General features: G+C 51.3%; 4 protein-coding genes across 4 annotated transcripts; 2 read left to right on the top strand and 2 right to left on the bottom strand.

Annotated features, from left to right (window-relative positions):
* Positions 1 to 657: 657 nt before the first annotated feature.
* Positions 658 to 1,960, bottom strand: BDZ83DRAFT_593579 (beta-lactamase; the record flags this gene model as incomplete). The annotated part of the gene is made up of 3 exons (XM_060506641.1): positions 658 to 804; positions 860 to 1,809; positions 1,876 to 1,960. The coding sequence occupies 3 exons, from the start codon at positions 1,958 to 1,960 to the stop codon at positions 658 to 660; spliced, it is 1,182 nt and encodes a 393-aa protein (XP_060357902.1).
* Positions 1,961 to 2,320: 360 nt separating this feature from the next.
* Positions 2,321 to 5,251, bottom strand: BDZ83DRAFT_643359 (heterokaryon incompatibility protein-domain-containing protein). The gene has a single exon (XM_060509667.1). The coding sequence runs from the start codon at positions 5,183 to 5,185 to the stop codon at positions 2,450 to 2,452; it is 2,736 nt and encodes a 911-aa protein (XP_060357901.1). The 5' UTR covers positions 5,186 to 5,251; the 3' UTR covers positions 2,321 to 2,449.
* A 1,131-nt stretch (positions 5,252 to 6,382) lies between these two features.
* Positions 6,383 to 8,159, top strand: BDZ83DRAFT_758338 (peptidase family M28; the record flags this gene model as incomplete). Its single annotated transcript, XM_060515020.1, has 5 exons — positions 6,383 to 6,504; positions 6,580 to 7,243; positions 7,304 to 7,355; positions 7,409 to 7,887; positions 7,980 to 8,159. The coding sequence occupies 5 exons, from the start codon at positions 6,383 to 6,385 to the stop codon at positions 8,157 to 8,159; spliced, it is 1,497 nt and encodes a 498-aa protein (XP_060357900.1).
* A 1,017-nt stretch (positions 8,160 to 9,176) lies between these two features.
* Positions 9,177 to 11,517, top strand: BDZ83DRAFT_643353 (uncharacterized protein). Its single transcript, XM_060509666.1, has one exon. It carries the CDS (start codon positions 9,430 to 9,432, stop codon positions 11,413 to 11,415), a length of 1,986 nt encoding a protein of 661 aa, XP_060357899.1. The 5' UTR covers positions 9,177 to 9,429; the 3' UTR covers positions 11,416 to 11,517.
* The last annotated feature ends 1,713 nt before the right edge of the window (positions 11,518 to 13,230 follow it).

The raw sequence follows: 13,230 nt of genomic DNA, 5'->3' as shown, positions 1-13,230 counted from the left end.
GAAGACCATGGATAGCACCGCAGCCCTCAAACACTGGTGCCCCCGCCAATGAAAGTTCAAAGCTTTTTCGGCATCAAGATTCTTGGGTCACAGTACATGCACTTCCATGCGACTGACGCGCGGACTTGATACTTGTTGTGATCTGACAATGGTCCTTGTCCGTCCGCACAATCACTTTCCCAATAGTCGGTGTGCCGGGTTTGAGCCGACTTGATTTTCAGTGGAGGTCTTGTCTGCCAGCGAAAGCGGATGCAATGCCAGCCACGAGCGAAGTGTTGTAGGTAGCGGCCGGGCCGTGCCGTAAGCCGCTCTAAACGAGTGATTTGGTGGTATCTGAAACTGTATTTTTACTGGGATTCCGAAAACTTCGGACTTCGAATGCCTCAATTGTCCATCACATTGACATAATGCATGTGTCTCAATCTGCGCTCTATCATTCAATCCAAAAACACATGAGAGTATGGTTGCCACGAGAGCAATTGTTCATGTTTTTGTAAGTGCTTGTGCCCCGAGGGATGGCGAAATCAGAAGTTGAGAACCCTACCTTGGAATGTGATGCGCTATTTCAACAAGAACTGATATACACAACCTAGTACTTCAATCGCACGCAATGTCTCATGCAAGTTTGCATGCGCTTGTGATGGATCTAGTCTATTCTCAAAGCACTGCGCGTGTCTTGGTGCCCCTGGCTCTTGAGTACATCTCATCTTCAAATGCCTTGATGTACGGCCGGACTCCCTCCTCTGCTGCAGGGAGCATCTGCGTCGCAAAGAAACCACAAAGCCCAGCATGGCGATCGATCCACTGCCAGAAGTCAAAAAACGTCTGTTCAAACCACGTGAGGGGAGAGAAGACTTACCCAAAAAACATTTGATGCACCACTCCACATCAGAGTTGCGTTCCGCCGGTATGGGTGACTGTGTCCATCCACAAGCAGACCTCCAAGGCCCCAGTCATACTCGCCCGTCACAGGGAAATGACCAACTGCCCACTCTGGCTCTTCCATTGCCTTCAACAGGCTGCTCTTGGCCTGTGATGACAGCTGAGGCTTGAACATCTCGGAAGTCGACGCCGGACTCAGTAGCTTTCCATCGTCAACTAGTAGCGAATGCAAAACTCGCATTACATCGGGAGTCGAGCCATAGGATCCTTGTCCACCAAGACAGTCGGTGACTCCATGATTCAACTCCCTTCCGCGATGGAGGATGATCTTCCCTGTGTCCCTGTCCCGGGTGTTCATTCCCCATAGCTTTGATCTGACAGACTCGACGTCGAACGTGAAACTTGATGCACCAACCGGGTCCCAAATGTTTTCCCGCATGTACTTCTCAAGCGACTTCCCAGACACATTCTCAATCAGCCTCCCCGTCCAGTCTGAGCTACAGCTGTAGGCCCAGTCTTCTCCTGGCTCGTAGTTCAAAGGATACCCAAAGCGCTCCTCGACGGTAGACCCACGGGTGGGTTTGAGGCCGTGGTAGGACTGCCACTCTCGCGTCGCATCGCTAAGGAAGTCGTAGCTGTTACCGGCGCTATGCGTGAGAAGGTGGCGCAAAGTGATGGGTTTCTTGCACTGTGCTTCAATGGGCTTGCCTGACTCCGTGAAGCCGGTCAAAACGGGCTTCTGTGCTAGTATCGGAATGTGCTTAGATACGTCCCCGTCAAGGGTCAAAAAACCACGCTCCACAAGCTGCAAGGCGGCGATTGTCGTGAAGAGCTTAGTGACGGAGGCAAGAGTGAGGATATTATCATCTGACAAAGGTGATGAGCTTTTCAGGTTATCTCCATAGATATGTGAGTATTGGAAGCTGCCTGTGCGGTCTTGTCAGCATTCGTTGAAGGTGAGGTCAACTTCAATATTGGTGGGAGTTGGCTTACCAGACTTGTCTTGAGCATGAAGTATAATGCCGGGGATATCACGATCCCGCACTGCGGTGTCGATACGCTCTTCAAAGGAAGTCATGGCCGGGAATTTGAGCAAGGCACTTTGTCAACAGGTCTCGATGTGTGAATAAAAGGAAACCTCTCTTGGTGAGAGACGGGAACGAGTGAAACCTTAAACGGGCTGAAACAATTGGATGGGACTTGGGGACGGACAAGCAGCTGTCCATTAGTCATCCGAGGTTAATGCCGATCCCCCGCAGGTGCATTACAACATCCCGAGGTAACCACGATCTCCAGCATGACCCGCTGGAGGAGGGCAATAACTCCGCGGAGAAAAATAAAACATCAAATTTTAGGACCCGGCCTTAATTTTGAAAATTAGCAATGACCCCATTTAAACGTGACAAAACGGATAATATGAACTTGCATCGTCGAAAATGCTGTTGTCATTTAACATCGAGGCGGCGATCTCGGGCACTGAACTTCGAACTCCACATCAATGGAAGAAAAAGCAATATCGTGAGACACTTCATTGACTGGATTAACCTCAGAAGAAAGCTGCTTTGAACTACACAATGACAAAGTCTTGGAAGCGTAGGTAACCTTCAAGGCCCTCCACAACATACTCTTCTCCCTTGGCGTCAACTCCGACTTGCTCAGCCTTCAATGTCTCTTTGAAACTATCAATCGGCCTCAAAAGCTCGCCATCCATGATGCCGTGAACATAGCAATCGCCGATAATCAGGAACTCGTCTCCACCACCTGACTCATTCCCATCGAGGATTTTCCGCAAGACGAATGGTGTCCTAAATCCCTCGAGGAGTACCACGTAATCCTCGACCTGGGCATTCCACGGAACAGTGCCCATGTAATGATGGTCCAGAGACTTCGTGTCATATAACGCCCTGCCGGATTTCTCTTCCAAGATGGCCGCATCGTTTGCAATATCCTCTTCGTTCTTGTGATCCCTTGTACCAATCATGGCAAATCGCCGACCGCGTTGAGCTTCTTGAAAAGGGACGGTGAAGGGGACAATGCGTTTCTGGAGGTCTGCCTCGATATCGACGTCAAAGTCAAGCAGCCACTTGAATATCGCTGTCTGGTGCACGCGAATTCCTGGAGCGTGCTCATCGTTCTCTTCATTCGGTCCTTGAGCGTAGAAGCGCCGGAAGGCGTCCACGCCTGCGAAGAATTCCTGCGATGTCGATACTAGCTCGGGAGAATCGTTGCCGTCCTTTCCGGTGGTAACGAGACTAGAAACTTCGCTTCCTACTTCCTCTTCTTTATCTCTTGGCCCAATCCTTGTGCCCTGCCATGATCGATCCATAGCCAGGGTTCTCACAAGCGCGTCATCGAGACCTTCATCGGTATATCGCTCCTTGAGGTCGTCTTTGGTCGTAATGGTTGCAAAGGTAAGGATGAAATTTCGAGAATCTTCATCGTTAAACGCTGGAATCTCGAGCTCCGGCGCACTCTCGAGGATGTTGAACGTGTTGTCAGTTTGATTATGGACGTAATATTTCCACGATGGCCCCACGAAGTTGACTCGATCCAGGATTATCCCTCGCACGGTCAGTCTCGGAGCTTCTCCAGGAGCCGATGTTGATATCTTGGGGGACGTGTTGGGCATGCAGTGATATAGCTGGGTCGATAAAGTAGACCGTGACTGAACCGTCCAATCAGGCACCCAAGATGGAAGGTTTGAGATGCCTTGATTGATGCCGGCGTGGTGTAGGAGGTCAACAGCGTGACCAGCCTCGATCATAAGTCTCGCAACCTCAGTGAAGACCTTGTCTGGGGTATTGTTGGAGGAGTAGTCGGGAATGATAAACTGAGCGACAGGGTCGTCAGTGAGTCCGAGAAGTCCATAAACCTTGTCTCTCGCATCAGTCGCCAGGTTGTTCCTCGTCAAACAAAGCAACTCCAGGAGGTTGAGAGTAGAACTTCCTTCCACAGCCTCATCCTCCACAGTTTCTGTATCGGCAATTGTTGGCAATGTCCTAAATCCTTGTCTGCGGTCTCGTAGCAACTTAAAGGAGCTTACGGGACTCAGATGTATAATCATACTGAAGACTTCAGCATACATGCCGATTCGAAGTGGCCTTGGAAGACCATGAAGTCTTGCAAGATCCCAGAAGTCCGTAATTGCTTCTAGGCTGATAGCTGCTGTTCCATAGAGCACGACTACCTTTGGTGCCAAAATGACCTCCTGCAGGATCCATGTGCGGAAGTACCAGTCGGTCACCCAGAAACGAACCAACTTGTTCCACGTCTCCCAGCCCTCTTCCGTTTCCGTATCTGGGAGACCGACCATGTCCCATTCTATGTCCGACATGATGTTGTCTCGGCGTTGGTCTTCCCAGATACGAGTCATGAATGTCATAATACTGATGGCACCTTGGACGCTTTCAGGGCTGTAGGCATCGTCTACAGGCTCCAGTGTAAAGTCCGATAGCCCATATGATTTTTCAGTTTCTGGAGTGGCTTCAGCTTCAACTGGATCATCCATGCCGAAGCTCATCATATCCTGAACTCCCAGACATCCCATACGGTCTTCCAATGTGGCTTCCTCCGTGCTGTCATCGTCTTCAGGCTTGCGGCGCTCGTATTGGTAGTGACCAGGATGGGCAAGAACCACCTTTGCACCCTTGTAAATATTGCCCATGAGCAGAACCTGTTGACTTCGTTCTACAATGTCGTCCTGGTTGATGCAAATACCATCGGCCCAGAACCACGTGGTGGGGTGTCTGTTAAGGCAAGTTCGCAACGCATGATAGAGATTCTGCGTCACGGAGATCATCTTCCCGTCGCAGTTCACCGCGAGGAATCGCTCGGGATCTCCCCAAACATACGAGAGACAGAAATAAGGGGGAGCATCATCCAGGTAAAAGGTTTCGACCTGCAATTCGCGTATGACGCCTTCTTCGTCAGGGGCACCCAGTTTTAGGAGCCGAATCTGTCGAAGCTCGGGGTCTAATGGCTCATAATGAAAAGAAATCTCTGTGTCATCGAACATGACGTCCGGTCTGTTTGACTCTGCACTGGGGTCGTGCATCTCCTCATCTCCTGGTGCCTGGGTATTGTCCAGTTTTCCGGCATATGCGTACGTGACGTTCGGATCGTCGCCTCTCTTGAATGGCGATGAACTAAGTGATGCGGTAGCGGGATCGAGGCCGTTTTTACGAGCAAGATACAGTCGCAGTGCCTCGGATGAACCAGCCGCTAGCTGATCAATAGCGATTTGCAGCTCATAGCCGTCAGAGTCGTTGTACACATCGTCCGTTGGAGATTGAGGACGCGACATGTTGAGAAGTCGTTTGGTGTTTGCCGGTTGAAATTGGACCGATTCAACACTCTTTGTTGATACGAGTCGGTAAGTTTAGTTTTGAAGAAGCTTGGATTTCTACTTTATTGTTGCAACTTGGTCCTAGGCAACAGCCCAGCACGGTTGTGGAGGCTGAGTCGCTTGTAGCGAATCTGGTGTCGACAAATCATTATCAGGCGCGCTTCGGCAGCCCTTGCCGAAGGAATCACCTGACATAAGCGCAGTTGTAAGAATTGACCTGAGGCTCTTCGTGATGATTTTTACCTGGGAGAGAAGTTGTCGTGGGACAAGCCAAAGCATGGGTGTTTTTGGCGATGAAATTATGCGGTAAAAATACTTCGTGTTTGGCGTTGCCTGGCGTCGCATGAGTTGGGAACTTCACCTTGGGCAAGAAATGAGATACGGGGTATCACTCGAGAGACTTATACCGAATGACAGGTCAATGACCAATCGGAAATGACAACTTGTCGGCAAAAGATTAACGTCAATAATGGAGTACTTTGGTACTTGTGAGAGGTCTAATTCTAGACTTTAATTCAGTAACACCTCTAGCATCTCTACTCTGTGGGCTTCACGACTAGGTGGGCGAAGTGGCGTTACTGACAAGCCTTCGCCTCATGCTTGGCGACATGGACAGAGTCTCTGCTGGTCACCGACAGCCCGTTTCTCCCGGATAGGCTCCTAGGGTAGGACCCTAGCAAACGTAAAGCACAAAGATAGTGTGTAGTACTTGCAGAGCACGCGACTGAATCATGACCAACACAAACGTGGAAGACAAGACCGCACCTCGCAGCCCACCGTGTTGACGACATCACGGGCCAAGACTACAGCTTTTATAGTGCTTGGCTCTTGGCAGGCCCGAACTTCCCCTCACCTCCACCGTCGACCTTCCCGATCCGACCTTCGGTTCGTGCGTCTGCCCCAACTGACGGCGGCCGATTGGGCGCCGAAGTCTCGGCGGTCCGGGATGGGCATGCAAATTATCGTGTTTTTTGCTACTCTGCGGTGGCACTCTGGTTGCGCCGCGCCAGACCGCAACACTAAAACATGGGAAAGCAAGTCTATGGCGGAAATGAATGTCGCGCAAATAAAAGGGAAGTCTCGCCGGCCTGAGCTGGTTGATTTTGCTTCTTGCGGTTGAGCCTTCGCTGTACCTAGATCCGACTCACTGCAGCTATGAAGTTCTCCAAGTCGACCGCGACTTTACTGTCGCTAGTCTCCAGCACCGCGGCAACGAATACGACATGCCGGCCTAAGATTGACTCGGAAAAGCTCCAATCTGATCTCACCACTGAGAGGTAAGCATCAACCTTCCCTCTCGCCAGTCCAGTGTGGTCAATTGGCGCATTTGGCTGACAGATATTGCGAAACAGCTTGATGGCCAACCTGGAAGCTCTCAACGAAATCGCTTTTGCCAATGGTGGAAACCGCGCCTTTGGTCTCCCAGGTTATGCCGCATCGGTAGACTACGTGTGGGATCGCATCTCCGCAATCCCAGCGACGAAGGCATGGAAACAAGACTTTCCTGCCACCTTTGGTCAGGTCACCTCGATCGACTTCAATATTGACGGCGAGTCGATTTACGTCTTTGGCTTGACCTACTCTCCGTCCACGAGCGCAGAGGGTATCACGGCAGAAATTGTTCTCGGTCCCGACGGCGCCGCCGGCTGTGATGCTGCCAATTACGAAGGTTTGGATGTCCAGGACAAGATTGTGCTCGTGCAGAGGTTCAGGTGTCCTACTGGCGGCACCCTTGCTGGAAGAGTCCGTCCCGCTGCTGCAGCTGGCGCTGCTGCTGTCATTGTCTATCATGACATTACCACCAATGCGACGGCTGGATCCCTCAGTGCGCCTGACCCCGAGGGCTTCGTGCCGGCTGCTTTCATCAATCTTGCAGATGGATTGAAGATTAAGGAGCGCCTTGATGCTGGCGAAACTGTTGAGGCACACTTCCAGCAGACTCAAATCGTTGAGGAGCGTATCACCCAGAATATCTTCGTCGAAACTGAAGAGGGCGACCCACATAACGTTATCATGGTGAGCATGAAAGCTGAAGATAAGTCCATTTCTTAATTTTGGAGTTAACTTTTCTCATAGCTTGGTGCTCACTTGGACAGTGTCCAAGCTGGGCCAGGCATCAACGATGATGGTAAGTCATGTTGCGCCTCTAAAACAATAACGCACTTGTTGACATTCACACAGGCTCGGGAACCAGCCTGCTTCTCGAGCTCTTCCTGGCCATGACGCGGTACCGAACGAAAAACAAGGTCCGCTTCGCCTGGTGGGGTGCCGAGGAAAACGGGCTTCTGGGTTCCAAGTTCTACTGCTCCAATCTGCCCGCGTCCGACGTCGATGACCTTCTCGTGTACCTCAACTTTGACATGGTGGCCAAGGGCTTCTTTGGTGTGGCCGATACTGACGGAAGCACCCATGGAAGCGCCGGTCCCGCCGGATCGGATGTTGTCGAACACATCTACGAGGCTTACTACCAGAGCCAGGGTCTCGAGGTCACGCCTGCCGTCTTGACGAACGGAAGTGATTATGCCTCTTTCTGGCAGATTCTAGGCAAGCCGTTTGGATTCTTGCATACGGGTACGGCGGTTGCCCAGGACCCGTGCTATCACCAGGCGTGTGACACTATTGAGAACCCTGACCCCAACACCATTACTGTCAATGCTAGGGTAAGTTCTCCAGTCTTTCTTAATTCGCTCTCCTGTTTCCGTAAATAGGTGCAGGAATTTGGAATAAGGTCAGATTGCTAAGATTACTATAGGCTGCTGCCCACATGCTTACGGTTTTGTCATTGAACGGAACATCACTTATCCCCAAGACCCCGGTCAACGCAACGATGCTCACTCATCTGCAATCGAGAAGCCTTGAGCCCGATATGATTCAGATCGAAGAGTTGGAAGCTATGGGGGAGAGGCATCTTGGATGTGGACATGACGTTTAGTCAACCATATCTACCTATATGTAATTACCTTACAATCAATGAATCTGGGACTGTAAATATTACATGCATATTTGCTAGTCAGCTTTCAGCTGGCCAAATTTGCTCAAGTCAAATGTTTGTTCCTATCAAATGGTTGTTGAATGCTCACAAAAAAGCATCCTAAGTTCGCAGCGGCGGTAAATTTGTTGTATTCCAGAGATTGCTTACCTGACTAAACTATGAGTTTGCCATTCGAATGACCCCGGTCAGAACAAGCTGTGGTGGAAAGCTGATGTATTGGTTAATTCTCCAGTCTGGTCTCAGTCTACTTATGGCTACTAGGTGCCTTATGGATGAAATTCCATTCAGGATCCATAGTTCGCATAAGTCGGCCTGTCCTTCTTTAGTAAGAAAAGCTTCTATATCAACCGAACGATCTCAATGAGGCAAGCAGTCGAAGGTTCCTCTACCTGTGCAACATTGACGAATGTGTAACCTATTCGAATGTGACGTCATTGTCAAGCCTAGGCCTTTACACATCATGTCTCATTTCTCCCGCTTGTCCGTCTCTTGCCGTGACATCTCTCAAGTACTTCCTTACCCGTACACTATGCCGGGTTAAAAGTCCGCAACTATCTCCACGCAAGTAACGCCACTCCGTCATGGGACTTTTGACGCTCACCTTATGGACTGCGCCGGGCGTAATCGACCCAAATCTGAAAAATTGACTAGGGTATCATACACAAATGGTGATCATGCACCCACGCGTGTTTGGCGGACCTCTGATCTAAATATTGTCCAAGACTCCAAGGTGGCTTTGTAAAGTGCTGAGTAAACGTCGTCTGTCCAATTATCTACGCAGCTCCAAGAATACGAGCTGCCTCTTATGATTGGCTCGGCCCTTCGTCGCCCAATGGAAACCTTCCTTGGCACTAGAGTTGACAGGGGGTTCAGAGACCGCAGCGCAGGGCCAAGAGACGGTCATACTTGATGCCGCCGGGGATTTCCGTCCGCCCTTGACGGACTTAGCACCTGACATCTAGGCATCTCTTTTCTAGGGTCAAGCATCATTGTGCAAATCCGCTTTCCGCCAGTCTTCAGTCAGCTTGCATGACTAGAAGGTCGAGGCTTCCCGTTCGAAAAGACATAGCGTCAGCCTGTGAATGGAAGTTAGCCCCTATGTCTAGAGAGCTTCTCATAAATACCAGGCTCTCGCTGTAAGCTACAATTTCGGAACGACACATCGAAGGCTAGAGGCCAGAGCAGAGGCGTTCAACAGCCTCATCCAATAATGAACAACCTGTCGTTTACCCAAACCATGCCACAAGGGCATCAAGCTTCAGCTCACGTCGAAGGGGCTCGGCAGAGCCGCATCCTCCCGCTGCTCCCGCACCCTAGCACCATCCAACCTACCAATCAAGACCTGGAACTTCCATTCAACGACCCTGGCGACACTTCTCATCCCAAGAGGAAACGTGCTAGTCGTCCCAAGGTGCGATCCGGCTGCATCACCTGCAAGATCAGGCGGGTCAAGTGCGATGAACGCAAACCCACGTGTTTCCGATGCGAGAAAGCCGACGTCGGGTGCGACGGGTACTCAAAAGAGGACGCCGATTCCAAGAGGAGCGCCGAGCAGCGAAGGCTGGCCGTCGCGGCCCAGGACGCACAAGCGAGCCGGCAGCTTCTTCCGCGGCCGAACGAGTCGGGTCCGGTCGCCGCCGGTCAAGGAATAGCGGCGCGGGTACCCGTGCCACCGCCGCTTTACCCCTCGACTCTGCGGATCAACCAAGAGGATGTTCACTATTACGACCTCTTCCGACACCGGCTTGTTCGTGACCTTTGGGGGTCTGGCCATTCTGATGCTTGGTCCAGAATTGTCTTACAGGAGAGCTCAGATGACCCATGCGTCCAAGAGTCTCTCTTGGCTATCGGTGCTATATCTCAGGCTCAGATGCTTGAGGAGATGTCAAAGGACCAATTGGACGCCATGCCGTCAGCACTCCGCCCTTGGGGTACCAAGATAGCGCCATCTGGTGGACTTCTCAACCACCATCACAGGTCGGCTTTACTTCACCACGTTAAAGCGGTTTCGATATATAGACAACGGATTCAGGACCCATCTTCGACCTCACCACGATCAGTCATCATCATGACCCTGTTACTTGTTGGATTTGAATTCATTCAAGGCAACATGAACAACGTCGACACTCTGACCGGCACCGGGATGCGTCTCCTTGAGAACAGGATCTCGCTCACGCAGCGTCCGCCACGTCATGCAAATGGAAATGGAGACACCTCAATAGAAACTCCACAGCCCGTGGCCAACCAACTGCGAAGAGGCGTGAGGTACGATGAGATGGAAGACATTGAGCACCTCTTGCCATGCCTCTCCCTCATGAGCGGCTTCACCCACTTCTTCAACTCGCACCGTACTGCAATGCCAATGATGAACGGCACTCCAATTCTCGAGCTGCCTGAACCAGGTGTTACAGTAGTTGCCAAGCTCGAAGTCTTCTGGGGTCAATTCTTTACTCGCGCCGTCGTACACATCATGCGCTCGCTGCACGACCAGCTTCGATACAAGCAGCGCAACATTACACAGGCCGCGCTGGAACAAGCTACGTTCCTGTCATACATACGAATGTGGGACTCAGTTCTGGAAGTATACCTCAAAGACCCTTCTCTCGAGGATAACGCAAGACGAGCCCTGCGAAAGATACAGATCCATCGGCTCTTGATCCACATCGTCATCAGCTGCGGTCTCGACCGGACTGATATGTGCTACGACGCATTTGAGGCCGACTTTAGGGACCTCTTGAACAGGATAGTGACGTACATGCGTGACCCGGGACCAATCCCAAAGGTTGGCTTCACCTTCACAGAAGGCCTCACAACACCACTCGCCACCATCGTCGCCAAGTGCCGTAATCACGAGCTAAGGATGCAAGCTGTTCATCTCCTCAACACCATGGCATGGAGAGAAAGCGCCTGGGATGGGAAAGCGCTCGTCATTGGCAAGTCTGGCGTGGTGATGCTGGAGGAGAGAGGAATGGACGCCAATGGGTTCATACCGTCTGGGTCGAGGTGGGTTTGGATGTCAGGTAAATGGGATCTCGAGAAGCGTGAGCTTGTCGCCACGTACTTGAGACTGATGCCGAATGAGGACGGTTTGCCGGTTCATGCCCACCTGGAGCTTGACATGGATAATTTGCTGGATACGTGTAGCATGGTGGGATGTCACGGACGTCATGATCCTTTCCAGTGTTATCAAGAGTGATAGAAGAGCTTCCGCTTCGAGGTTGTTCTTGTACATCTTCCCAATAGTAGATGCATTCTGATATGCACATCAGATATTGAAAAGAATAATATTTATCCTAGCACCAGATTGGCTAGTCTTTGTCCTCCATGGACCAGTGTTCTGTCGAGTGAGAAGACACACCACCCTGCTCCATGATGATTTCGAATCTCCTTCCATTCTGATCATGGGCTGACGGTAACCGCTCAAAACATACGGAGTACAACGTATTGCTATGGCCTTCCTGTATAGGAATGGTGTCCCAAGCGACCGTTGAGCACGCCATGTCCAGCTGCCACTTTATCTTGGCAACTTGGCGAATGCTTAAACGTGCAGAAGTGAGGGAGCCAAGCCGAGAGGCTCTCAGACAAGAGCGACTGCATCTTGCGCATGCACTCCGGAGAATCGATATAGGTAGAGAACTATGTGCACGCGCAATGAGTTACACGGATGTTGTCATCGATAAACCGAAGAGTTAACTGCCTAGACAAGTTCCCAAGGGTATTGAGAACTGTCATACACCACCCGTCCATGCCACGAGAACATCTGTAGCTGCTGCAAACATTGCCTGACGGAAAAGACCCACCCCTTAGACAACGGGCGGAGTGAATGGTTCCGCTATAGCACGTCCTTGAGCCAAAAAAGTAAGCAGTCATGTTCATCTCAGGAAGGTGTTGAAACACCCAGAAAGCCCCGGTTCCGCCCCTGCCTTAGTCTCGACCCATCTCACTACTTTCAATTGGTAATGGCAAGTTAGTATTTCTGCCATCTCGCAGCAACGACAGCCCGAGAGATATGTAATCTGCCTTGTTATTCAACCCCCACCACCTCGCGTCCATTCCCCCATGGGCATGGTACTAGTACGTCAAGCCTTCTCCACGCCGATGGTCGGCATTGAAATGCAATTACGGATACAGAAATGCGTGATGGGATGATTACTCGTGCCACAGAATGTTCAGTGCACTGGGGCTCTCCATTGTAACCTCAGGGCCTGAACTACCGCAGGGTTCAGTCTAGACCCGGCAAATGACATCGGAATAGGAAGGTCGTCGTAGAGCGCGTCAAGTAGATTGCCAACGGCGGTGCTTTTTCTGCGCGCCCAGCCGCCAAAAAGTGCCGTGTGCCGTACAACGGGAAATCGCCCAACGTTTCAACAACCTTCGAAGCATTGATCGATATGGGAGAAGGAAGGAAAAGTCTCATCGTGGGTGTCGAGTTTTTCAACAGTTTGGAAAGCTCACGATCCCCGAATAGGAATGTAAATACTCAAGTCCCAATTGGTCTGTTGAATCCGCTTCTTTTACCCCGCAGAGAGTGCCATCCTACGGGATATCGATCGACCACATAAGCTTCCCGTCTCCGGCCCTGTCTCAACCCCTGGTGCAATGTCTCTTTCAAGGCACATATCCGTCGACTTTTCCGGGAGGAATACGAACAGATACAGGCCAGGATTGGTCGGCTAACTGGATGAGCCGCTTTTACCCCTGCCATACGCGGGTGTTCACGACTTCGCAAACCATGCACTTCACTTTCAGCAGGACTGCCACGTACCGACCAGATAGTTATCGTCGAAACGTTTGCCAAAGTGCAAATAAGCGCCGGGGAGCCTCCCACCACACTCACTAAGAGTTACCTCCTTCCTGAGCTGGCAAGAGGCTCGTCTACCATTGCCCTGAGTATATTGAGTCTCAAAGACTGACCGGTTCCAGGTGCCTATCTCACCTTAGTCTTGAGCAGAGACAGGGGCAACTTCTCCGCCGGCGTTCGCCGCCTCCCCGAGTGTCCCGGTCGAACTGA

Source organism: Colletotrichum acutatum, assembly GCF_030867785.1.
Source record: "Colletotrichum acutatum strain CBS 112980 chromosome Unknown BDZ83scaffold_221, whole genome shotgun sequence".
NCBI lineage: Eukaryota > Fungi > Ascomycota > Sordariomycetes > Glomerellales > Glomerellaceae > Colletotrichum > Colletotrichum acutatum.
The sequence above is the reverse complement of the archived record's forward strand: the minus strand, read 5'-3'. Positions and strand labels throughout refer to the sequence as shown.

What these genes read in the sequence shown, in the direction of transcription:
- BDZ83DRAFT_643359 (XM_060509667.1), bottom strand. Translation starts at nt 5,185, where the DNA reads ATGTCGCGTCCTCAATCTCCAACGGACGATGTGTACAACGACTCTGAC.
- BDZ83DRAFT_643353 (XM_060509666.1), top strand. Translation starts at nt 9,430, where the DNA reads ATGAACAACCTGTCGTTTACCCAAACCATGCCACAAGGGCATCAAGCT.